The sequence below is a fragment of the Patagioenas fasciata genome, chromosome 6 (genome assembly GCF_037038585.1).
Source record: "Patagioenas fasciata isolate bPatFas1 chromosome 6, bPatFas1.hap1, whole genome shotgun sequence".
Classification (NCBI taxonomy): Eukaryota; Metazoa; Chordata; class Aves; order Columbiformes; family Columbidae; genus Patagioenas; species Patagioenas fasciata.
This window is the reverse complement of record NC_092525.1, coordinates 12138986-12164712: the sequence shown is the minus strand read 5'-3', so window position 1 is coordinate 12164712 and position 25727 is coordinate 12138986. Positions and strand designations below refer to the sequence as shown.

Sequence of the window (25727 nt, the reverse complement as noted above, 5' to 3'; positions counted from 1 at the left end):
GGACCGGGAGCCCCGCACGGGCGACTGAGCCCGGGCCTGCCCTGGGCCGCTGCGAGGCAGGACAGTCGCGCTGTCCTCGGGCCTGGGCTCTACCCCCACGCCCGACGGGTGTTCCTTGGGGACCGGAGGCGGGATGTGGGAGGGACACGAGTGGGCCCTCCCGCCGCGAAGGCCCCGGCCCGGCCTTCCCGGGCGCCTCGAGTAGGCCTGGGCCTCCCTAGCAACCGCCCCCTAGCGACAGCTGCCGGCCCTCGGCCCGTCCGCCTAGCAACCGTCCCGCTCCCGGCTTCCTGATTCGCTGGCCCGCCCCGGCAGGTCGTCGAATTCCTATTGGCTGTGAAAAGGGGGCGGGCAACGATTGGCTGCGGCGCGGAGGCGAGGCGGGCGGTGGAGGGGAAGGGGGCGGGCCGGGGCGGCAGGGCGGGGCTCGGGCGGTGGGGAACGGCCGCGGTGGCGTCGGTGGCCTGCCGGACTCATTGGGCGCGTGGTGCGGAGGGATACAGCGGCAGGGCGTTGGACCGGGGGGAGGGAGGAGGCGGCGAAGAAGAGGGACGCGCTGCTGACGTGAGCACGCCGGGCGGGGACTCGGACCCTTCCTTCGGAACGGTGTCGCCTCGGCCAGGGACGGGGGGCGGGGGGAGGGGCGTGAATCGGTGGCGTTCTCCACCGTGAGGAGGAAAAGACAGTCGTCGTCCTGACGGGCAGGCGCCTTCCGCCAATGAGGAGGCAGGGCTGGTGCGGACCCCGCGGAGATTGGCCGGCGGACAGGAGTGGGCGGGGCGTACGCGCGCGACGGGGCCCGTCCGGAGCGGCGTGGGGGGAGGGGTGCGCGGGGTGACCCGCCCCCCGGGCCCCCCCTAAACCCGCCCCCCCGTCCGTGCAGGGCCGGCCCGGCAACATGGCCTCGGAGCTGGAGAGCCTCAACCCCAGCGCGCGGATCATGACCTTCCGCCCCAGCATGGAGCAGTTCCGGGACTTTAGCCGGTACATCGCCTACGTGGAGGCGCAGGGCGCCCACCGCGCCGGGCTGGCCAAGGTGCGACCCCACCCCCGCTCCCGGGCGGAGGCCGCGCACCGGGCTGGGCCCGGGGCCGCCTCCGCCCTTTGTTTACTCCACAGCGGCACAGGATGGGGCGGGCGAGCCGCGGCCGGGGGCGTTCGGCTCGACTTGTCCAAGTTGGGCGCTCCCCCGGCGGCGGCCGGGCCGGGGTCCGCGGCGGCTAACGGCGGCGTTTTGCTCCGTGCAGATAATTCCCCCGAAGGAGTGGAAGCCCCGGCGGTGCTACGATGACATCGACGATCTCGTCATCCCAGCGCCCATCCAGCAGGTGGTGACGGGGCAGTCCGGGCTCTTCACGCAGTACAACATCCAGAAGAAGGCCATGACGGTCCGCGAGTTCCGCAGGATCGCCAACAGCGACAAGTACGAACGTGTCTCCGTGCGGGGGTCCGTGCGGGGCTTCCCCGGTTGGGTCCTCCCTGGTGCTGGTTGGGGTGTGAACGGGACGCCCTGGGTAGACCAGGTGTGCGTGGGAAACTGGCGGGGTGGATGGGGACCTTCGTTGCTTATGTCGCTTGGCAAGAAGATGTCTACTGCCAGCAGAACTCTTTATTTGTGCTGCGGACTCCTCTCTGTCCCTAGCAGATAGACCGTCGAAATATTTACTGAGTAGATTAGTAGAAAAAGGAATATTCTTGATGTGAAAAAGGACACAGGGAAAAGCTCGCTTTTAAAGGAGTTTAAGCCAAACAGCTTTAGAAATCACCGTTCAGAAGTGGCATTGGAATTGCCAGCTGCACTCTGCCCACTAAAGCTTGTGTTTTCTTGCAACAGCAGAATGCATCAGATATTGTAGGGTCCTGTTTCTCAAACAGAATAATTTACTGAAGATTGCCCTTTAATGCTATATATATATAATTATCTGGAATATATATATACACACATATTAAATAGGCCTTAGAGTGTAAAATTTGACCCCTCAGTGCCACACAAAGAGGCCAGTGTATAGTTAGTAGGGAATGGACATCAAAAGCAGGTATTTTGTTGGTAAACTGAGTGTGTTTGACCAGTTTACTAGCAGGTGAGTCTGGATATGTTGGTCACTTTTACCATGGCAGAAAACTTCGGTTTTCAGCTTTTTCAAGTTGTTTTTTTTTTGGTATTGTTTCTGGTTTTCTGGTTTTGGCTGCGTCCTTCCTTGCTAAGAAGCAACAACTAGAAAGTGAAATTGTTTTGACCAAAAAGCCGTGCACAAAGCAAAAATGAAAGTAAACTGAGAAATGAGGAAAGTCATTTATTTCCTTATCCTTTGTTCCTAAGTCCCACAGGAACAGAGCTGTGGCTGCTCTCGTTGCTGTTCTTGGAGTCGGGTCTGGCTAATAACACACATTAGGTATTTTTATCATAGCTTTTGATTCTTTCCATGGTGAAAAAACATTGGTTTAGACTCATCAAGTATCAAACTGCAAAGTCTTCAATGTTCTTGTTGTTTTTTCAGGTACTGCACACCACGCTACACAGACTTTGAAGACCTTGAACGAAAATACTGGAAGAACCTTACGTTCAATGCCCCTATCTATGGTGCTGATGTTAATGGCACGCTTTATGACAAGGTTAGAAAACTGTCTTTGTTTTCAAGTAACAGTTATCTCTGTATATTGCATTCCATAAACACTAATGCGGCACTTGACTCTGAACTTGCAGAAAGAGTTAGTGATAGTCTAAGCAGACTTCCAGCTTCTGGAGTAGGCAGGAACACAATAAACTATATGTTTACAATGTACTCTTCATTTAACCCAGATAGCTGAAGAAGGCTAATAGAGGTAATGTTCTAAGGGACCTGTGCTAGCCCTTCAGTCTAACACAGTTTAGTGCAAGAAAGCAAAAACTGCTGTTGCGTAAGTGGTGTTTTTATGATGTTCTGTCCTGAAAGGCGTATGAGAGCTCAAATGTTGATCGGCAAACACTGCTTTGGTGTCCACTAGTGCATGTATTTTTGTGGGACAGCTCTGTAGCCACTACGTGTTAGGATGTGGTTTGGTTCTTCATAATGCTTGTTTGACATGAGGCTTCTGTTTTGCAGCATGTAGATGCGTGGAATATTGGCAGATTGAATACGATCCTGGATATTGTGGAGAATGAAAGTGGCATAACTATTGAAGGAGTGAATACTCCTTACTTATATTTTGGCATGTGGAAAACTTCCTTTGCTTGGCATACTGAGGACATGGATCTCTACAGTATTAATTACTTGCATTTTGGGGAACCCAAGTCATGGTAAGATTTTTCTAGGGAAGCTTCGAGATGTAGAACAATACCATAAATATTGGAGTCAAAGTTGTGAAGCTACAAGACTTGACTAAAACAATTGCCATCCTTCTGATCTCACACTGTAGTCGTATCTGATGACAAGAACACTAGAAACTTATAAAGAACTGCAGAGCAGCACATGTCCTCAGCAGCATTTGTTTGATTACCTTCTAGAAAGTCCATTTGATGTTCTCTTGTAGAGAGTTCTCCAGAATTACAATTACAAGGTTGGACGCTCTCTACTACAATAGGGCCAGAACTTGGAAAAATTGCGTACGGTTTCCTGTGGGTCTCAAATGGACCATACAGAGGTAACGTGCCTGTTGTCATGCAGGCTCTAGAGGAACAGGTGATTTAACAGATTTTTGAAATGCGAGTGTTCATTACAGATCTAAGAGCAGGCTAGTGGATCTTGCCGAATGGTTTGTCCGCTGTCTGAGCTTTCCTGATTGTTTTTAGAGGAGACTCCCAAATTTTTCTGTAAGCATGGGTTGCATTTTAAGAGTGAATCATTCCCTTCTGTTCGCAAATAAATTTCTCAAGCAACTTCAACAATTGTTTCCATGGCAGTTTTTTTGGAAACTGGTCTTTTTGGCTGCCTTTTAGTGTAACTTTGCAGTAAAAAATAATAGCTAGCACCATGTGACCAATGAGCAACCCTATGCAGTGACAATAGCATGGGAACAGAAAACAGATTAGTTCAGTCAGATAAACCTTTTGCCTGTTGTTTCTTTTACAGTAGTACATGGAAGAAGTTAACTTTGCTCATACCTTAGTCTAATTTATTTAACAAGGAACTCTGTCAACAATATACCACTCTATTCCAGAGTGAAAGCAAGCTAAGTAGGTGGGTTTATTTACTGTAGTCAAACCAACTTGGAGTTCTGTGATGCCCATGAAAAGGTGTGTCCAGAGAGATACGTAGCCCTGAGGAGTGCACCGCAAGCTGTGCGTGTGTTAAGGATGTGGCTTAGTCCCCTCTTGCTCTGAGCAGCTGCGAGAAATGATTCCATTTTCTCTCTTGCTCTATGTTCCTCCTTGCACCGAGCATACTGGCGATTGCACAGCTGTAAACTGAGACGGGACGGGAAGTGCGCTTCCCTTTCTTCTCGCAGTACATGTTTTGCTGCACAGATCTGCTAATTAAATACACAAAATCTTTTATTTTTGAGACTGTTTACACTAAAGTCAGTGGAGGAGATAGTCAGCTTTCGGCTCTTGATTTTTCTTGGGATAGCGAGGCAATAGTCCTTGATAGAGATTTTTAGCTTTATATTATTGTACTTTGAAAGAGACAATGTAGAATCGAGGATTTTTTTTTAGGTAATTCATGCCTGTTCATGATTTCTAGTCAATCTGTGAGATTTTTATCGTGTCACTTGACCTTAACAGATTTGTTCTTGTCACTTCAGGTACTCTATCCCTCCAGAGCATGGGAAGCGTCTGGAGAGACTCGCGAAAGGTAATTGGGCAATTCTTTCATGTCCTGCCTTTGCAAAAGGTGGGATGGGCAGCTGCACAGCTGCAGCGGGTTTCAGCTCTTTCAGAGTACAACACGCTTGTAACATTTATGAGAGCACAGGCTGGCACAACTGAACTGATAATTAGCCTTTTAGAATATAGATTCTATTACTTCTGAGTGTTTGTAGTATACACACAAGAGAAATGTCACATTACAAATAACGTAGTTGTGGTCTGTCTAACCTTTAACGAAAAAATCCTTAACTATTGATTATTACAACTGGAGGAGTATAGCCAAGGCAAGATCCTTCTATGTGCATTCTTTCTAATGTTCTCTAAAACTTCTGATAAGATTGTCCATACTTTTAGGCCCAGAGAAAAATACTGTTTAGACAATAACTTCTCATAAAAATTACTGAAAAATTAGTTTATTTCACACCAGAACAGTAACATCGCTCCTTACCTTTATTTTAAACAGGTTTCTTTCCAGGAAGTGCCCAAAGCTGTGAAGCGTTTCTCCGTCACAAGATGACGCTCATCTCTCCATCAATTTTGAAGAAATATGGCATCCCATTTGATAAGGTTTGGAAAAGTAATCACAGCTGTACCAGCTCAGTCAGGAGGTTCATGGAACCCTGTCTCGTCTTTAACAGCAGCCAATAGCAGATGCTTGGAGAGGAAAACAGGACCAGGGAGGGTATAAGGCAATCTTTTCCCTCTGTACCTCCGTTTATCTGCCAGTTGAGGTCTGAAAGAGTTTGAGACAGAAAAATCTGTCAAGGACTACTTAAAAAAAAAAAAGCTGTGTCTTCTGTGATTTATTTTTTTTTAACAATACACAACATTCTGTGTTTAACTTCACTGCTTAGTTCTGTGTTCAGTGAAGAGAGATTGTTCTTTGTTTTGTTTCAGACTTGTCCCCTGCTGATTTTGGTTTTGTTGTCTGCTTCCTCAATAGAAAATATAGCTGGTTCCCTTTTTTTTTTTTCCTTACGTTAATAACTTTATAGACTTCCTTGCTTTCTCGTGTGGTTACCTGCCACTTGCCCTCCCCCCACACACATTGAAGTCTTTGAGTCCTTATTCAGAAGTAGTGTCACATCTGCATGGGCAGCTGAAGGGTTTTGTTGTCATGAACCTTTGTTAGACAGTGGGGAAAATGTTGAAGAGCAGCAGTTGGAAGGCTGTTTGAGGGCTGTGCTTGAATATGAACAGCAAAATAAAAGAATAGTAAATTTCCAAGTTGTGTCTGGATAGAAGTTTCACTTGGCCTTAGATACTCTTCAGCCAAACCTGTAGCTGATACAGGTAATTATCTTTTACCTTCAGATAGCCTCTCACAGAGTAATAACCACTTCTGTGCTCTTCTGACCACTTCTGTTTTAGTAAAAACTGTTGGGTGTTACTTTCCATTAAACAGATACTTAAGTAGGAGAGTAGTGAAGATAAGTACCAAGTCTGTGTGCTGCAGTGAGTAACTTCAGCCACCATCTGTGGGTAGGGGTTTCAGATATGTTGCATGAAGGGTACGAGAGCTCCTTTTATTCAGACCCACCAAGCTGTGAATAATAATGTGGTGTCTTCATTGTCTTCTAGGTGACACAGGAGGCTGGAGAGTTCATGATAACCTTTCCTTATAGCTATCATGCTGGCTTTAATCATGGTTTTAACTGTGCTGAATCTACCAACTTCGCTACTCTTCGGTGGATCGAGTATGGGAAGCAGTCTGTACTGGTAAGGGGTCTGTTGCCATCCTGTTGTGTACAAATAACCTGAATGCAGTGCCAAATGCTCTGCTGCTCATTAAGCCCCCAATATTTGTTCTAAGGGAGTGAACTCTGCTTTTTCCATTTAAGATGTGATGTTTGTTTTCTGATAGAGTAACAATGTCCAGTCAGGCTTCTGTTTCATGTCCTTGGTTCAACTACGGATAGCACATAACATGTTTTTTAGCTTTGTGTAGATCAGGTGAGACTTCAAAGAAAAACAAAGGACTGGTTCTCTTTCCAGAGATGAAAGAGTGTGCTTAGTAGCCAGGAGTTGTCAGTATATTGTCTGATATTTTAATAATTATTTATTGACCATCTAGCTTGGAAGTATGACTTGGGTAACTTAAGTCAATTATCAAAATAAGTATCTTGGCTGAAACTCTAGGCTACATAGCTTCCTATCCCTGTAGAGGTGCCTTACAAACGTGGGTTATGTTTTCAGAAGTTACACAGAAGTGAATGATTTGAGGCACTAGTTGTAACCATGCTCAGACAAGAAGAACCTCTGCTGCTCTGAGTCAGCCCAGAGTTTGCGTGGCTCCAACTTCTTATCATAGCCTCTGGTTTTGCTGGCTGTTTGTGTATGAGCTCATTTTAAAACGGTCAGCTTCTACCAGCAACTCTCTAAATAGGCTAGTGAGCTTTCTTTCGTAGTTATTTTGATAACATCTGTTTCTCTGTTTTGTCATTTTTGCTGGCTTTTTTGATGAGTTTTTAGTAACTTAATATATACCCTTTTGATTTCCTGGGAAAGGGTCTTGAGAGTTCTGAAGCACAATTGTGTGTAGCTGTGGGAATTTTTTCATCAGTTAAGGGCCTGAAAGCAAAGTGATGTAGGAATGCAGGGTAGAACTGTTGAATACATGCCCTTACTTGGATGGTTTTTGTGACTTCAGTGCTCGTGTCGGAAGGACATGGTGAAGATCTCCATGGATGTGTTTGTGAGAAAGTACCAGCCAGATCGGTACAAGCTTTGGAAAGCTGGGAAGGATGTGACCGTCATTGACCATGCTCTTCCAACCCCGGAGGCAGCAGAGTTCCTGAAAGGGGATCTCATGCAGAAAGTGAAGAACGGGAAACAGTGTGCTGAGGAAATGGAAACGGGAGAGACGTGTAAAGAGGAGACGAGTGAGGATGAAACAAAAAGGTAGTGCTTTTTATAGTCCTCTGCTTTTCTGTTGGATTATTAGAAATTGGACCCAGCTGCAACTGAATGCTTGCCATTCTGATAGAACAACAGCAGGCAGAGTTAGCAGCAGGCGGAGTTAGCAGCAGTCTGTTTTCTTGGGAATTGGGTTTACTCTTGTTTTTACTGTTTGAGTTGACATTGATGCTCTGTGATAGGCAGGAAATGCACCAGCTTGGAAGGCAGTTCTTCATTTTTGGGGAGATGTCCAAAGCCTGTATTGGAAGTGTGCACTGTACGCTGGGAGCCAGAAGAACAAGGGGGTGTACTGGCGTTATGGGGCAATGCTTGCTAGCAAATTCTGGTACTGTGAGTGCTGCAAGCTGCAACATCAGTTTGCAGCTCCCGGTTGATGAAGGTGGATGTTTTTCAGTGAAATCTTTTTCAACCAGTGTCACCTGCTATTCCTAAAGCTGTCTTTTGTGGGTTTTTTTTGTTGTTGTTGGTTTGATTTCTGTTTGGTTTTATTTTTGTTTCATGCAAAGAATGTACAGCTAGAACATAGCTGCCTAATACATGATAACAGATGCTGAGGAGTCATCCATAAGGATTTCTGACTCTACTTCGGCATAGGCAAAGAAAACACTTCAGAATGATTTGGAAACTATTTGGCTTGCTAGATGCTGTCGCATGAAACACTTACCCAAACCAGGCTGTATTTTGTGCATCTGGACACAAATTCAACAAGCTTATGTGTTTGGTAACCTGACATATGGATTTGTCTTCTGCAGCATCCCCAAGCATCGCATAGGAACAAAAAGGCACAGGGTGTGCCTGGAAGTGCCTCAGGAGGTGAGTGAGAGCGAGGCCTTCCCCAAAGAGGAGCTGAGCTCTGCGCAGCATGAAGCGGATATGGCAGAGCCTCGTGAGAGACCTACAAGTGAAGTTGTGCAGCAAAGTGAACAAGCACTCAAGCTTCCAGGTAACTGTGTGTCAAGCTTTATTCTGGTACAGGGAGCCAGGATATTGTTCTTCAGGGAGAGAAGCTGCTAAAGCTGAATCTGGAGCGCTGTCTCATATGATGCTAGTCAGTAAGACATTGTCACGTCCGAAAAAACAGACCCTAGTTTGTCAGAGCCATGGCAAACGCTTTAGAAATTTACTGTCATGTGGCTTGAGATATTGCCATTTGAATTTCTTTCCAGACCAGAATGTGCATCTAGCACAATTTTTTGTTGTGCCATTTCGTTAATTTTTTCTGATGCTTCTGCCACTGGTTTGAGTGAATAACTGCAGCTTGAATTGTTTGCTTTTGTTGCCATGTCTGTGAATAACTCCCCAGTGAGAATTATATAAAAAACGTTGAGGGAGAGCAAAAGTGTAGGCAGCCATCCTGCATAATAGCGGCTTCAATGACTGACCAGGTGGATCACAGGGATGTTGCCTTTCAGCTGAATTAAAAGGAACAGGAAGTATTGCATGAGTCTTGCTTAAGAAATTGGTGTTTCTGCCTTTGATTTTTGCTCTCTTTGTTTGCCTGCATACAGAAATGTGTTGGGACGCCTCAGTAGTCTCAGGTCCTGTGTATCCCTGTTGTGTAATGTGACCTGTTTATAGAAATGGCGTTGTAAAACATACGCATGCTTACTGGTTGTGTGGGTCTGGTGTGATGTGTGGATGTTTTGTAATTTTGTAATCCGTAGGCTGGAGGAAAATTAATGTGACTTACAATGGGTCAGTTATCCTTGCTCTTAAGGGAGGAGCAGGAGGCCTATGGAACAAGGCAAATATCTGTAATGTCTCCCTCTAGTATTCTGGTTTTCAGCCTTTTGCGGCTCATATTTAATAATCTTCCATTGGTTTGTGGGTTTTCATTTTTCTTCTGTGAAGTCTCCCATGAACCCTTGTAACCTCTTGCCGACAGCGCCATGTGGGCAGGAGTTAGGCAGTGTAGCTAGGCTGTGTAAAGGATCATCTTTGTGTGTTTTGTTTTTAACTCGCTCACTGCTAGTTTGGTTTGATATTCCCTAGTTCTTGTACTGGAAGAAGCAATGAGCAGAGGCTTTATTCTGTCTAATCCAAGTATGATTTTATAGATGTTTGAATTAATTATCTACTCAATGTCGCTTTTTTGCGTGTATAGTACTTTGCTTTCCTGTTTGGATTTGTGCAAATGGTTGCATGAATGTTTTCTCTGCTGCCCAGATTTTAGAAAAAGTCAGTATACCTTTTCTTCTAGATCGTGTGGACTCCAACAAATTTGAAGAACTGAAAACGGTGAAGCTTGAGGAGGAAGAAGAAGAGCAAGAAACAGCTGCATTGGATCTCTCCATTTCGCATGCTTCAAATTCCACTTCAGTTTCAACGACTTCAAAGCAGAGCACAACTTCCAGCGTTCAGCCCAGCTCACCTGCATACTCTGGTTCTTCTGACTCTGAATCGCCTGATCCATTGGCAAAACGAACTCCTCCCGGGCCGGTGAGGGTGCTCACGGTCCATAGCTATGCTAAAGGGGATGCCAGCGGATCTGACAACGAACAGACTTCAGGAAAGAAAGCCAGTGCCACCGCCAGCGTGAATGAGCAAGAGCTGGCAGAGGTATGAATGGCAGGAGCACTGAAAGCCTAAGGGCTGTATTACGCACTAACAGATTGACTGTGACAGAACCTCCTGTCGGTGCAGATTACGTTGCCATTCCACTGGTGTTTGCATGGCAGGTTGCTTAGTTGTTGATGTGTTTTTTAATACATATGGGTTTTGCTGAACAAACAAGAATTAAGATGGAAGTCATATGCTTTTACCTCTTCTAGAAAACTAGAAGATCCCTTGTTCTGAAAACTTCTCTAAATTATTTAAGGGCTTTAAGGGAAAGGGTAGCTCGGTGGTTTTGACACGGTAGTGTTACAGACTGATTCAGATCCTTTAATGCTAATAGGCACCTGTTTGTACCTAAATTACTGTGCTTCAATCCAGCGTTTATTACAAGCACATTAATATGTTTGAGGGTTTTTTTTTTAAATAGAATATTACATGCATGTGTACATCTGTATGTCCTATTTGAAAAAAGAAATGATGGAAGGAAAATTATTGATTGGGACAATGTAAATCTGAGTGTGTAAGAACTGCCAATGAATGTTTTATTAGACAACCCAAGAGAAGGATATAATAGTTTCAATCTTACCTAGTGGTTTCTTTTCAAATTGTTTTGTTTCCCTTTTTAATCTGCATTTTAGAGAGTGGGAGGCCGATAATGATTATGTCCTCAAAATTCAGGAATTGCAGAAGCGGAACTGCAGATGGGTAAATCTGTTGATAATTAAGCTGAAACTGGGAAAGAGTTCTCATGGCTATTTTAAACTAAAGAAATTCTGTAGCTGATACTGATGTCTCCATTGTATACTCCATACAGGGAAAAGGTGACATTTTGAATGGGTGTAGATAGTTTTCCCCAGTGTGGTGTATTTCAAAACAAATTTTCCATCAGGTAGTAACTGTTAGTTCAAGATGCCAATGACATCTTTTTTATTTTTAAATCTGGAATTTTTAAGTTGACATGCAAACTGAGAATTTCTCCAGAGTATGTGAGATTTCTCATTGTGTCTCTTCTAAGCTGAACCATTCAACTTTGTTTCTGTCTTCTACACAATTCTTATACAAACGGACTTGCATGGAAAGCTACGCTGGAACCTGTGAAATGTTTCTATTCTAATGGCTCAACAGACCTAGTATCTGGTTTTCCCTAACAAAAGTGCTCAAAGCAGTTCTCTCAAAAACTTTGCGAGTTTAGAGCTGAAGCTAGTTTGTTAGAAATAAAATCATGGAAGCGCGTGTGCATTTTGCGGAGATTTCTTTAAGCTCAATATAAATTAGTTTAAAAATAATGTCAGAAGGACACGTGCTGATTGACTGCTGAATTGCTTCTCTCCTTGTCCAGGCAGCAAAGGAGTACTTAAGATCAATGAAGGAGAGCAAGAAGTCCAAGGGCCGTCGCCAGCCGCTGAGCAAGCTCCCGCGCCATCACCCACTGTTGGTTAAAGATTGCATCAGCGATGATGGTAAGGAAGCCTTGTGTTCTTTGGACAGTGTGGAGAGGGTCTCAGCTTCTGTGGACAGTGTAGGGTATTCCATTGTGTAACTGGTGATGAGCAGGAGTCAGCAGGTGCTTATCTCTTTTTTCTTTGTGTGTGAGTGTTCTTGCATCATTAAACTTTTCTCTCAGTTGGTATTTTCTTTCCTTCCTCTTCCATTCTCTGGAAAGTCAGAGCTCTGAAAGGAAAATTAAACCAGTACCAGAGCAGTTGCATAATTGTGTCTGTCTTAGAGCATTCCCATAATTGATGTAAATATTCATGACTTAAAAACACTCTTTGGCTGGCATCCTTTGTCTTGATGTAATTTGGAGCTGGTGCTGTTCTCACCCAGTGAGCCTATCTTGTGTTTGCATGGTTGCTTGATGAGTAGAAGCTTCTTAACAGAGAGACCAAGTTACTGGCTCCTGTCAGCCTTCTGTCCATTTCTGGAAGTCTTTCTTTTGTGTCCATTCAAAAGTTCTTGCCTTATTTAGTTTCATTTGCAAGAAGGGTATCTATAAAAGGCCACATACTCACCGAGTTAATGATCTCGTATCACAGAGGCATCAGAGCAGCTGACTCCTGAAGAAGAGGCCGAGGAGACAGAAGCATGGGCCAAGCCACTTAGCCAGCTGTGGCAGAATCGGCCACCGAATTTTGAGGCTGAAAAAGAATACAATCGGACCATGGCTCAGCAGTCCCCTTACTGTGCTGTTTGTATGCTCTTCCAGACGTATCAGGTATGTAGAGCAATATAATGTTATTGTAGAGATTACTGAATAGGTTGCTACTGCGATGCATAGTTTTAAAAATGGCATTTAGTGTATTGCCAGTATCAGTGTTGGGGTCTTCCCAAGGAGTTTTTCCAGGAAACCACGGAAGTTGAACATCAGTACACTTGTGACAGGCTGCCTGGGTGCTCCCCGGCGCTCACTCAGCTGTTCAACAGAAGCTTTTGTGTTCTGCGGCTTTTGCTTGAAACACAGAATGGAGCTTGAATGTTGCTGAATCCAACTGTAAAATCCCATTTCTCTTTTCCAGACTGGCACCTTCTACGCTTCTTTAAAACACTTTCAGTCTACACATAGCACATGATCTTTGGGGAGCTGGCAAGGAAAAAAACCTTTTACTTAAAAGGATTTAGGGTTGTGTTTGTGGATGGTGTAGATAGAAACCTGTCTTTTCTTGAAGCGTATCCATACTAACAGTAGCTATGGCTTGTGAAAATGTGCTTTAACAACATGCAGCTATAGCAATGCATAGCTTGGGATGGGTTGCAGAGCCCTGTTGTCATATTGATTAAATGCTTAGGCAGGAGTCACACACTGAATTTTTTGCTGTTCCTGAGCTACGTAATTTTAAAATAGCTGGACTCATCTGATTGCATGTTCCATCTACAACATAGTTTGTCCTTTCCGATACACTAAGTGTATTTGATTCATTTGAGAACACTGTATTATTATGGTGGCACCAGAAACACGTTCAGCACAGTTTTGGATATAAAGACCTTATGTTTTTGTTGAGGGCTTGTAGTGCGTTTAGTTCCTAATTTCCATGCAAACCATGGACTGTAGTTTCTGTTTGATCTCGCTGTTTCTGAGAGTGGGTTCTTGTTAGGACTGGAAATGCTACGTAGAAGCTGCATAGTACATGGGTTTCACTGATGCTGACAGTGTCTAAACATTTCAGGACAGTTTAAGTTCTGTTAGCTTCTTTCTTGAGTTCAAAATGTTATTAAGCAGAAAGCTCTAGCTTCAGGTTTTCAAATGTCTGTCTATACCAGGCAATGAAGCAGAAAGTGTTCCAGTATTTAAGCTGTGGTTAGAGTCTGTGTTCCAACTTCAGAAAATCTATAGCAAGTCTGGGAACTCACTTCAGCTACTCATTCAAATAAAAAATTGGCACAAAATGCCAGACAAATATTCACTTTGTGAAGAAGAAAAGTATCTAACTGCTTAGAAAAAATACATTTTCTTCAACTTCGTTGTAAGTCTCCCTCGGTCATTTAGTCTTTTGCTTGATGTGCAATGTTCAGTGTAAATCAGTAAGTTTTAAAGAATCTGAACAAGACTTGTTGAGGACATATTAGTTCCCTTCCAACTGTGATTTTTACCTGGACTTTTTTTTCCCCTACTTTTTGATGCTCTGGAGGGGGGGCCAGTGCAGCTTCATTCTGCTACTGCAATTTCTGCTAATAGTATTTTAAAATTATAGGGAAGCTACTTTTGTGATGGCCTGTGAGGTACAAAACATGGTTTTGGAACATTTCTTTCTAGAGAAAGATTAGTTTGTGTTTATCACTTAAGAAGGTAGCTTGAGTGGAAGCATTATCTCTAAACTTTACATGTAATTGCTCTTTGGTTTTACGTTGGTTTAGATGAATAAATTATAAAAGATTAGCCTGAAAGTCTTGTGAGTTTTAACTGGGAAACTGTGTTTTTAGTCTGCTTATTTCCCAGAACAGATTAGTTTCAAAGCCCATTAGACTTGTTCAGACCTACACTAGGAAAAATAAAGGGGATTGCAGTAGGTATCTATTTGTGTGATTGTAATCCTCCCATATGGAGGTAAGATAAATATACAGTGTTGGATAGCAGTGTTATGATCCTCGGTATTAGGGGGTAAGGGGATGCAGCTGAGGTGATGCCCGTGGAGCCTGAGATGGACTTGGTGATTCCATCTCTTCTGTCAGAAGAGACGCAGTTTGATGTGTATCTTGTTGCTCATTAGAGGGATGCAGTTCAGACCTTGGGTTGAGCTGTTTGAGTAGAAAATAAATCTCATTCTGAAGCTGCAGTAGTGAGGATTTTATAAACTAACTGTATTTTCACCTAACCTACTCGCTCTAGTCTTTCAGCAGCTTCATTCTTTAAACTGGATTTATATATGGAATGATGGGTGAGTAAAGATGATATGAGACAGTTCTACTTGTAAAATATAAATTTCCTGTCCATGCCTTACAGGCAGAGTGTGGAGGCAACAGTCAGAACTCTGGAGGAACTCCAGCTGCTGTGGATGGGAAGATCCGAACCAAACCCCTGATTCCTGAAATGTGCTTTACTGCAACGGGCTGCAGCACTGACCTCAATCTTTCAACCCCTTACTTAGAGGAAGATGGAACCAGCGTACTCATCACCTGCAAGAACTGCCATGTCTGCGTTCATGCAAGTGAGTGCATCTGGACTTAACCCTGAACTCTGGTGTTCTCTGCACTAAATCTGTACATCAGAGCAAGCCTTTGCCAGTCTGTTTAATGTACAAGTAGACCAAGTTCAATCCTTATCTGAATGGCATATACTTGAGTGCTGGCCTTTGAAATATGGAGGTGGCTGCATGGATAACTTGAAATCATCCTTAGGCTCATTGATTTTAATCCCACTTTATTTGGGGCCCTAAAGGAATGGGTCTGAGTTTAGGTAAGCTTTTAAGTGAGCTGTGTCTCTTGTAGGTTGTTACGGTGTATCCCCTGACAAGGCCACTGAAGACTGGATGTGCTCCAGGTGTACTGAAAATGCCTTGGAGGAGGTAAAGTTTCTCATAAGATTCTCACAGATGGACTCTGCTGCATCTGAGAACTTGCTACAAAGTTAATTTCCACAGTGTTGTATTTTTGCTTTATTCCCTCCTGTGAAAAGAAGGCAATTTAGAGAAAGTTTAGGAGCCAGTCTGTTGTATTTTGGTGATTTTTAAGCCATAGTGGTATAATCCTTTTAATTAGTGCAAAGCTGACTTGAGTCATACCAATAATGTTCTGCATAGATGTGGGAATAGCTCAATTATCGATTTTAGTTTATGGTAGCTACTGTTTTTAAAACAGAAAGTAACTTCTGTTAGTAACTAGGGGGGTGTCCACGTGTGAAGAAGGCAAGAGGAATGGGATTCCCTCAAAGAGCTGTATAGGCTCTCAATCAGCAGAACGGGTCAGCCTTTTGAGATGTATTTGCTCGTGTGTGCTCTAGATCCTTTTACGCATCCTCAAAGGACATAGGGTATTGTGGTTGAAAATGGAACCCATAACAAACAAGTTGAACAAGTCTTCAGTGGTAGATCTACTTGTCTTCAACAGACTTGGAGTCTCTATTTGCCCTAAGAGCAGCAGCTTTTGAGAGCTAAAGGGCTGATCTGTAGAAGATAGTTAGCTATTTTCTGACAGGGGAACAATTTTCTTCCTCTGGATGTGAATTGTGAGGAAGAAGTTCTGAGGCAAGTGCGCTGCTCTGGACTTCACTCTTTAGCTAACTCTTTCTTCCTTGTGCCAGGACTGCTGTTTGTGTTCATTACGAGGAGGAGCACTGCAGAGAGCCAATGATGACAAGTGAGTGTTCCAGCTTTTTTGGTTCTAAGGGAGAAGCTCAGTTCCTAAGTAGCTGTGGGTAATCCAGTAAAGCCAATGTCTGCATTTGGTGTGAGCAAAACCACCTTTCACACCTTGTGTTACTGGGGTAGGGTTATGGTAAAGTGTGTTCATTGTGTTCACATGCAGTGATCATCATATCTTCAGGTGATGCCTCGCTCTCATTCTGTTGACAGCAGCTGTTAATTGCTTTGCATTTTTTAGTGCAGAGGTGTAGTGTGCAGACGCATAACGTACCACATAAAAATAAGATACTTGATGAGATAACAGCTCTCAGAACCTCCTCACAGAGGATTTTGATTTCTTCATGTAATATGTGGTGGTGATGGAGACAAAAGACAACCATAGCTTTAGGTAGAACAACATATTGAAATTCAGTGTACCTCTGCAGCAAGTACACTGCATACAACCGCCTGTCCTCTGTCCTTTGGTTTGGTGTGTCATCTGAAATTATTTGAAGCAAAATAGGAGTGGGACTGAAACTTGGCCTCCAAAAATGCCATGGATGTCATATGGAGCTTCAGTCTCTTGGTCACAGTCTCAAAAGTAATTCAGTAGCAACTGAACTGTTGCTATGGGACAGGTTTGTGAAGGAATAAACCTATCAGGTGGGCTTTTATAATGCAGGTGTGCCTGCAGCACAAGCCACACTAAATTACTCTCCTGTTAAACCCCGTAGTAGTAGATTGGAAGTATGAAGAAGTCTTGGTTTTGCCCCACATATACCCTGTTACTAGCAGTAGGAAAGAAGATTACACTGCTAGTTCTCAGAGGCTATTTATCATGGTTTATATGTCAAACTTCAACAGAGCTTTATTAACTTAAACTCCAAAGTGTCTTCTCTCAGCCTAATACATATTAATGTTGTCTTCCCCTCTTCTGTCCTGACAGGTGGGTTCATGTGATGTGTGCTGTAGCTGTACTGGAGGCAAAATTTGTGAACATTGCAGAGCGGAGTCCTGTAGATGTTGGCAAAATCCCCCTGCAACGTTTCAGACTGGTAAGGTGTGCTTCACTGAGTCTTTCAAGTCTGTTCAGAATCTGGGAGACTTTGATTATCCCTACAGCCCCAAGTCATCTCCTCTTCAGACTGAAGAATTTAGTCTATTCTGTTGTTTATATGGGAAATGGCAGTTGTTCCTTTTGCCGTTTTTTGAAACTTTCTGTGTTCTAATATATACTTATTCAGATAAGGAGTGACCAAAGGGGGCACATCTTTCTGTATCTAGCAAATGACATTTATACAGTGACATAATGGTGATATTTGTTTTGTTTGTTCTAATCCCTAGTATTTTACTTGCTTTATTGATTGCTGTCAAGCACTTCAGGATATGCAAGGCATTTGTAGAATGAGTGAATGTCTTCAGCAAGAAAGAAACTGTGCTTAACTCTCTAACAGCTCAGTGTTGCTTTACAAATGCTAATGCATTACAGATGACATTTTTTTCCTACAACAGTCCATCAGGCCTGACCCAAGTGCAAGTCAGTCAGTGGTAGTATTGATAGAGTTTTAACTGTTACTTCTGTGGTTTGTTGACTTTGGAGCCTTGTAGTCTGATTTAATCCAAGGAGTCATGTTGGTAGTATCCTTGAGTGGCATGCTTTGTGCATATTGAGCTGGTAGATACTTTATGTTTTTAAGCTATGGAGTTACTTTATTATAATTGCCTTGTCCTAAACTCTACCTGGCAGTCATCTGCTTCTTTTTAATCAGAAAGTAACGGTGCTCTCAGAGAGCAGATGGCACAGATATCAGACACTTAGACCAGATAACCCTTTGTGTGGAGTAAAAACTAGTGACAACCAGTAACCTCTGTTTTCCTGTTCACAGAAATGCATCTTCTGCAAGAAAAGAAGGAAGAGAATTGCAGGTTGCTGCGTACAGTGCTCACATGGGCGGTGTCCCACATCCTTCCATGTCAGCTGTGCCCAAGCAGCAGGAGTCATGATGCAGCCTGACGACTGGCCGTTTGTTGTCTTCATTACCTGCTTCAGGCATAAGACTCCATCTCAGGCAGAGGTGAGTAGGTGTGTGACTCCCAGGATTTGAACTGCAGTATCTCGGAGGGACTGAAAAGTTGGGCTCTTTCAGAATGTTCGATATAATCTAATAGTGTTGGTCTTGGATTGTGATCTCAGCCTTGCTGCTGCTCTGAATGATCTTAGTCAGGTCCTTTGATTTGCAGCCCAGAAGGACTGAGAGCATGAATCCCTCCTGTGGCTGTTGTAATGAGGAGTAATAGTAGGTTTTATGCTGTGATACTTAATACGCAGGAGTTAGTGCTGGGACTCCAGCGGGCTGTATGAGTGGTGATAGAATTTCATTTTAAGTGATCTATTAGTTTATAAAGATCCGATGTATCCCTTTTAGCCATCAAAACCCCAACAGTTTATTAAACAGTATTTACTGTAAAGGCCTTGCATTGCACTGGATGAGTGCTTCATTTACTCAGTAAATTAACAACAGCTGCATCTGACAGATTAGGCTTTAAGCATTTGAAATACCAGAGGCAGAACTTTTCTAAAAATGCTGCTGATGGTGCCTTGAGTATAGTTACCTCATTTTGCTTCCTTGTTTGCCAGCGCTGGAGCTATGCTCCTCAACACATTCTTTGAGTTGTCATATACGAAGTGTTATTTTTTCTCCCCTCAGCGAGCTAAGGCTGCACTCCAGGACCTGTCACCTGGACAGATAGTCATCAGCAAGCACAAGAACGGTCGCTTCTATCAATGTGAAGTGGTCAGCCTTGCAAAGGAGACTTTCTACGAGGTCAACTTCGATGATGGTTCCTTCAGTGATAACCTGTATCCAGAGGACATTGTGGTAGGTTTTGCAGTAGGAATCTGGTTCCCATAGAGGGCACATGATGTGAGTCTCTTCTTGCTGCTGGAGAGCAGACACAGCAGGGGATTCAGTAATTGTTCCAATCCTTGGTCATGTTGTGGCTGAGGTGCGCTGCAAGATGGCCTGAGGGTGTCACATGAGACTGACTTAGCTGAGGGCACAGAGGAACAGGTGTAACAGGGAGTGCAGCTCGTCTTTGGCTGTTTGGCAATAGTAGGTCTGAAGGGGTACTTGCATACCGTTCCTCCATCAGGTGCTTTGAAGTTGGGCTAATTTTAGGATTTAAATACAGATGACATAGATGGATGTCTCTCAACCTGGTTCTCTAAAATGGAATAATTGTTGGGGTGGTGGGCAGTGTGATGGATGGATTCCCCTGTTTGCTGAATCTTCACATAAGGAAGCTGCTTACCTGTCTCCTTGTCTCTCCTACCTTCCTCCTTTGTGCTGTAGAGTCGAGACTGTCTTCAGTTAGGTCCCCCAGCTGAAGGGGAAGTTGTGCAGGTGAGATGGACAGATGGACAAGTTTACGGAGCCAAGTTTGTTGCATCACATGCCATCCAAATGTACCAGGTACAGAACTGTTGTCTGAAAATTTGTCATTCATAACAAGCTGATCATGTTAACAGTACTTTTCTCAAAGCCAGCAGAGCTATAGAGGAGTCAGACACTTCAGGGGAAGTTACTTGGTGATGTCAGCAGTACCAGGTGCGGCTAACAGTTGCTGGCGTTAGGAGCAAAGTGATTGATTACAGCTCTACTTATATCTGGCTACCTACTTAAAAGTGCCAGCCTCTGAAAAATTGCTGGTCTGCAAATCTTCAGCAGATTCTGTTCCTGTAGTTTAAGCTACTTAAGTTTGCTTTTGCTGCTCTTTATTTAGTGAGGGTGCATCATGCCTTGCACACTTCCAAAAGGATGACTGTTCAGGCCATATTAAAGTGACTGGCTGCTGCCTTGTCAGGTGTTACAAGAATAGCCCAAAGCTTGCTGGCCTACTTTTACAGGATTGGTGAGCTTTTGGTTAAAAGCTCTTGCAGTGTGCATAACTGCATATGTATCTTATGAAATTCAAGTGCTAGATGATTATTTCATGAGACACCTCTGTGGGGAGGAGCAGGCAAGTTCTGGGTAGCTGTGGGGGGATTCCAACTTCTGAGACTTCTGGCAGAACAACTTACTTCTTTCTTCTAGGTGGAATTTGAAGATGGGTCACAGCTGATGGTGAAAAGGGATGATGTGTATACTCTTGATGAGGAGCTTCCTAAGAGAGTGAAGTCAAGGCTGGTAAGTAAACAGGGTGTGAACATCTACTAGGGAAGCTCATTCTAACTTAATTTGTCCTCGAACAGCAAAAGATTACAATCTGATGCTCTCCTCAATTGTTGTGAAGTTTGGTAGTTGATCAGGCTACAAGAGCAAAGTTATGTCTTGATCTGGAGAGACTTTAATTCTCCTTCTGCAGAGATGGGGGATTATAGAATAGAGTCACTGTTTGGGACAGCATGTTAATACCCTTTCATGCCTGTATTCCCAGGTTTCACTGTGTATTCCCATGGCAAAGAATGGCCAAGTTTCTTCACTTTTTGTTCTGAAAAGCTCTTAGTGGGGTGGCATCGAAAGAGCTGGCCATTTTTTTAGAACTGTAGGAAAATTCAGTGGGAAAGGACCTCTGCAGGTTTCTGATCAGATCACCTGTTCAGAGCAGGATAACTTTGAAGTCAGGGTTGCTCAGGGCTCTCTCCAGTCAAGTATTGATAATCTGCGAGGATGGAGATCCCACAGCCCCTTTGGGTCCTGGTTCCATTGCTCTATGCTTCCCGCTATGAGAACCGGAACTATGGACGGCATGCTGGTGTATCTCGCTTTGCAGCATGATCATGTACACCCTAGTGCAGAACCTGTTGGCAGGCTCACAGGATGGTTGAGGTTTAAGAAAGAATGTGTCATAGCTGAATCCTGTGACCAGGTGTTTCCGTATGCCTGCTCCATAAGGCACAAAATGTCCCAGGCTGCTTGGAAACTGGAACGAATTGAGTGTGTTTATTCCTTTAAGAAAGTGGCTGTAAACCTAAATTAGCTACTCAAATTTGAAACCTGTGATTCTTTAGATCTCTGATTACAGTTCACTTAAACTTATCCCTAGCCTTTTAAATCCAGTCTCTTAAATATTTTTCTTCTTGTGTTCGGTCAGTTTTTGAAGAAGGCTGAATGTTCCCAAGAGTTCCGACTTGGTTCTTGCTTACATGCAGTAGGAGGATGTGGAGGCAGGGATTCGATCAGTGTCCTAGTGACTAATTCTGCTTTTTCTCTTAGTCCATAGCTTCAGATATGCGCTTCACGGAGATCTTTGCAGAGAAGGAGGTCAGACAAGAGAGGAAGAGACAAAGAGTGATCAATTCACGCTACCGGGAAGATTACATTGAGCCGGCGTTGTACAGGGCCATCATGGAGTAAGCGCTGCCTGTGGCAGAGGAAGAAGATGCCCACCGCCCCCAAGGATTTAAACGCTCCAGTGCAACAGGCCATATTTGGATGCTTCGAAACCAGGGTTTTTTTGTTTTGTTTTTTTAAGGAAGCTAAAAGCTGATGCTCTGCAGTAGCTGAAAGGCAGCTGTTGGATAGTGAAACAGATCCCATTTGCTGAAGCTGATGCCTGCAGACTCCTGGTCTGAAGTTGGGTCCTTACTGAATAAGCCAGCTTGGGGGTGTTGCTTTCATCTCATCGAGCAGTCTTGCTTTTTTCTTAGAGACAATTTTGACAGGTGGCAAACTCTTCTGGGAGTTGTAGCCAGGAATCTTGGCAGCTGCAGGATAGTACAGTGTATTGTTTTAATTGAATAATGTTCCTGATTTTGAGAGTCTCCCTGGTGACCACACCTGGGCTCGAGCAGGCAGTATTACTGGTGCTTGAAATTGAACCTCTTTTTATATTTATATCCATATTTTTGTTGCAAGCAGCTTCAGTCTCTTGTTTCTCAGCACCTCCTTTCTGAAGGTTGAGCTGTAGGCTGTTCAGATCCAAGCAGACAGGAGGTGCTTATGTGAACAGGTGAAATGTGAAATTGAATGCTATAGGAAAAATTATTTAACCCTCCATTTAATATTTTTATTCTGATATTTGTTTTGACTTAATCATAAGTTTAATTATATGTGCCTCAGAATCAATGAAATCTGTCTGGAGCCCTGCACAGTGCAGCCTTCTAACAAGAATAGGCATTCAGCTCCCAGTAGTCATTTGGCTCCCAAAGAGCTTCTGTTGAGTTTCTTCCCACTCCCTCTAAGGCAATAATGACCAAAGGGACAGTCCTAACTCTCCCTTCTTGAAATCAGCATTACAGTATTGGGGATGAGAGGGCAGCAGTATCTGAAGCAGTGCAGTACCTCTTCTGTGCCAGCACTGTCTGTTGTATGGCTGGAGACTTTTGCTTGCAACAGCTAAAATTGGGTTTGGGACAGATAAAGCATGCACTGAACTGTATGTATTACTGAAAGTTTGTGCAATGCTCTTCTGAAGCAGGAGCGCTGCTGTGTTGCTGTCTGGCAGAGGTTACCGCAGCATTTTTTAGTAGGGCACATCTCAGTTGTGTTGGAAAGAACTTGCTACCCCAGCAATAGGAAGCTGAGTTAAGCTGGGTAGTGGGTTTACCCAAAAGATGTGCCGACTTGCTCCTAGTAATTTAAGCATTAACACACCATAGTAGGAGCCATGTAAATACGTGTTCCTTTCTCGTTCTATAGGAAAGGGAATTTTAGGTTACAGAGCAGATTGTCCACCTTCTTTTTGCATGGAATGATGGGGTGACTTTCCTGCTGGAGAAAATTATGGTTACATGTTCTCCAGAAACAGTTCAAGAGGATAATTTTCTAGTGAAACAGACCTAATGCATCCCTGCTTCTATAGGGACTTGGCAATGTGTCTGCAAAGTCTGGATTTGTAACTTCTTTCCTTTTGTTACATTGGAACGCTATAAACCAAACTCTTCTGAAACCCCGGTGCATCGATTTGTGATTAGCAATAAAATGTAGTATTGTGTAGTAATACAACTCTTGATCAGAAAAGAAATAAACTACAACTTTTGTAAAGAAAATCTTACCCTACATTTTTATAGGGTCAGGAGGATGATAAACATAGCAAATATTTGCACAACCACTGTTCTGCATAAAGGTGTTCTGTCCAATTTTTGTGGTGGAATACCTCATTCATCAGTATTGGCAGGCTTAAACAGATTCTGAAAGGAGATAGGGGTTTTCCTTGCCATTTGTTTTTTGGAGGTTTTTTGTGTTTGGTTGGGGTTTTTTTGGGTTGCTTGGGTTCTTTCCATATCCAAAACTCCTGGTCTCAGGGTATTAAATCACATTCTGATGAATGGGATAGTTGACTTGATAAAACCAGGATCTCTTAAGACCAGAGTCTAGTAGCTGCAGATATTCTGGTCTAGGCCATAGGAATGAAATTGCACTTTGTCTTAGCCTGTACGTAAGCCTCTCTGAAGTGATGTGCTGTGAGCAAACACAGAGAAGAGCTGGCAGTGTCTTAACAAACTTGCCTGTGTTCTGTCAGAGTATCTTAAGATTTGGTATTAACTTGTAGGCTGAACAATACCGGGATATTACTGAAAAACATACTCTTCGTACCATCAGCCATTATGCCTCCAGAGAAAAGGTGCCTGTGCTCAGGCTTTCTTCCCAAACTGCCCTATAACTTAAATGCACCTTTTAGGTGCCATATGCTACCTGTGCAGCAAACACATGGCTCTAAACGACATCCTAAAATGATGACCTAGTATGAAACAGCTGGCTTGTTTGGAGTGCTGTTCAACTGCAGCAGGTTTTGCCACCAACCTGTAACACTATTGAGTGACTTTCAAGAGCTCCTGTGCCTGGTGTTGGTTCTGGAAGAGGAGCTTTGTTGCGCTGTATTTTCTGCCGACTCCAGGTTTGCTCTTGTCAGTTGGCTGCACTGTGTTGGAAACAGCTGCCATCCTGCACTCTGAGACAAAGGGCCTTCCCAATTTTCCCGCCAGTTCTTGTGCTGCATTGTTCAAATGTGAGCATACTTTCTTCTAGTGCGGTGATTGAACTGCATTTTGGCTTCTCTCTGTGAACTTAAAATGGGTGACCCTGATGTTTGAAGGGTCTATATTATTTGACTTTGCAGAAGCAATTGGTTTTATGGCTTGAAGTACAACAGGTAGCAATAAAAGCTCTTTACAGAGCAGCTGTCTCAAAGGTACTTATGCTTTCCATTACCTATACTTTGATCTTGACTGATAATAACATTCTCCAGTGGTTTGTATTTGGGGGTGTATTTATCTCTGTTACAGCATCATTCCAGTGAGGGCAGGTGCTTCTTGAATGTGCTCGGTAGGAAATCATGCTCGATGTGCCCCACGGGAGCCCTGATGGCCCTTGGTTAGACCTGTTGCATGTGATGCTGCAGGCAGTAGATCTGACTTTTCATGAAGCTTCCATCTGTGACTGGTCCAGGTTGGACCCATAAAAAGCATTTTTAGTATAGACAAACAGCGGCTTGCCCTTAATTCAGGATAAGCTTGGCAAGCCAGTGATTACTTTTTATAAGGTTTAAAAAGGTGACTGTATTTTTTGTAAAGCACCTGATTGCAGTAATGTCTCTGCCTTTGGCTGGGCTTCAAAGAGACCTCTTTCTCCATCAGCAGACCCCTCAGGTGACCAGAGACAGTAGTAGGACCCATTCTTGCTCCTTCTCTCTTCCCAGTGTTTTGAGCTGGGTTGAATTGATTCTGCACTGTTTGAGGAGCGGAGCCACATATCCCAAGGCTTCCAATACATCTCTGTTCTTCCATTCTCTGACTGGGCTCCTGTTGTCTAACATGTCTGCAGTTGTGCTTGTTTTTTTTAATGCAAATATGGGATGAAATCGAGACTCTGGTAGCCTGTATGTTGTTTTCAATTTGATCAAGTAATAAATCTAATTTCAAAATGAGCAATCTGTAGACTAATTTAAGAACTAAAGCAGCGTAACTTTGAAATTCTCATCATGCTTCTAATTTTTCCCTTAGGATTATTCTTTTCTAATAACTCACCTCCTGAATGCTTATCCAGTGAGTTCTCCGGTGTCTTTCAGAGACACTAAGTGGAGTTCTGTTAAGGACTCAGTCCAGCATGGCTGTTCAACAAGAACAGGGACAGAGCCACAGATTTGTCCCTCCTCATTCAAGTGCAGACCTGAAACACCTGCAGTAACAGCTGAATTGCCTTAGGTTCCCTCTGCAGATCAGAGTGGAAGTGGCAGAAGAGGAGTCATCAGAAAATCTTACCTGGGTGCAGAGTCAGACAGCCCTGTTCCTTGGGTGTTGCCTGTTGAATTTCACAGCACTGGTTAAGACTTGCTGATCTGGCAGCCAGGGAAAGGAGATTCTTCTACCTGATCTCAGGGGTTTTTGTTACTGATGCACCAAGTGACCTTGAGCAAATTGCTTATTCACCATAGGGTTATTTCAGCCCCTGTCTTTGGAACCTGAAGTGCCAGGGATTCCTGGGCTCAACTTTTGTAGCTTGGGAAAATGCTGATGTCTCCTTTTTCCCTGACATTTTTGTAGAGATTGCACAGAACATTTACGTGTGCGCACTTAAGTTAGTGCAAAGTGTGCAATATTTTAGATTCAACATGAACAACATGAGGTACTGCTAAAAGTCAAAATAAGCCTTTTTCCTCTTTTCCCATGATAATTCTTCATTTCTCTGTGTTGCGGTAAGCACTTCCAGCAGCTTTAAATTTCTCCCTCGGATCAGTGAAGAGTGCAACAC

General features: G+C 43.7%; 1 protein-coding gene across 2 annotated transcripts; it reads left to right on the top strand.

The window, feature by feature from the left end:
- Window positions 1–423: 423 nt before the first annotated feature.
- Window positions 424–24903, top strand: KDM4A (lysine demethylase 4A). 2 transcript variants are annotated; one of them, XM_065841831.2, is made up of 22 exons: window positions 424–487; window positions 884–1036; window positions 1248–1423; window positions 2499–2613; window positions 3084–3277; window positions 4723–4772; window positions 5250–5353; window positions 6368–6505; window positions 7437–7687; window positions 8458–8648; window positions 9906–10264; window positions 11601–11721; window positions 12298–12476; window positions 14700–14904; window positions 15185–15261; window positions 15996–16051; window positions 16982–17090; window positions 17922–18110; window positions 18744–18914; window positions 19389–19508; window positions 20130–20222; window positions 21252–24903. In XM_065841831.2, exons 2-22 carry the CDS (start codon window positions 899–901, stop codon window positions 21390–21392), a joined length of 3177 nt encoding a protein of 1058 aa, XP_065697903.1. In that variant the 5' UTR covers window positions 424–487; window positions 884–898; the 3' UTR covers window positions 21393–24903. The 2 variants fall into 2 exon arrangements, with proteins under 2 accessions (XP_065697903.1, XP_065697902.1); XM_065841830.2 differs by having other exon boundaries at window positions 426–564.
- Window positions 24904–25727: the final 824 nt, after the last annotated feature.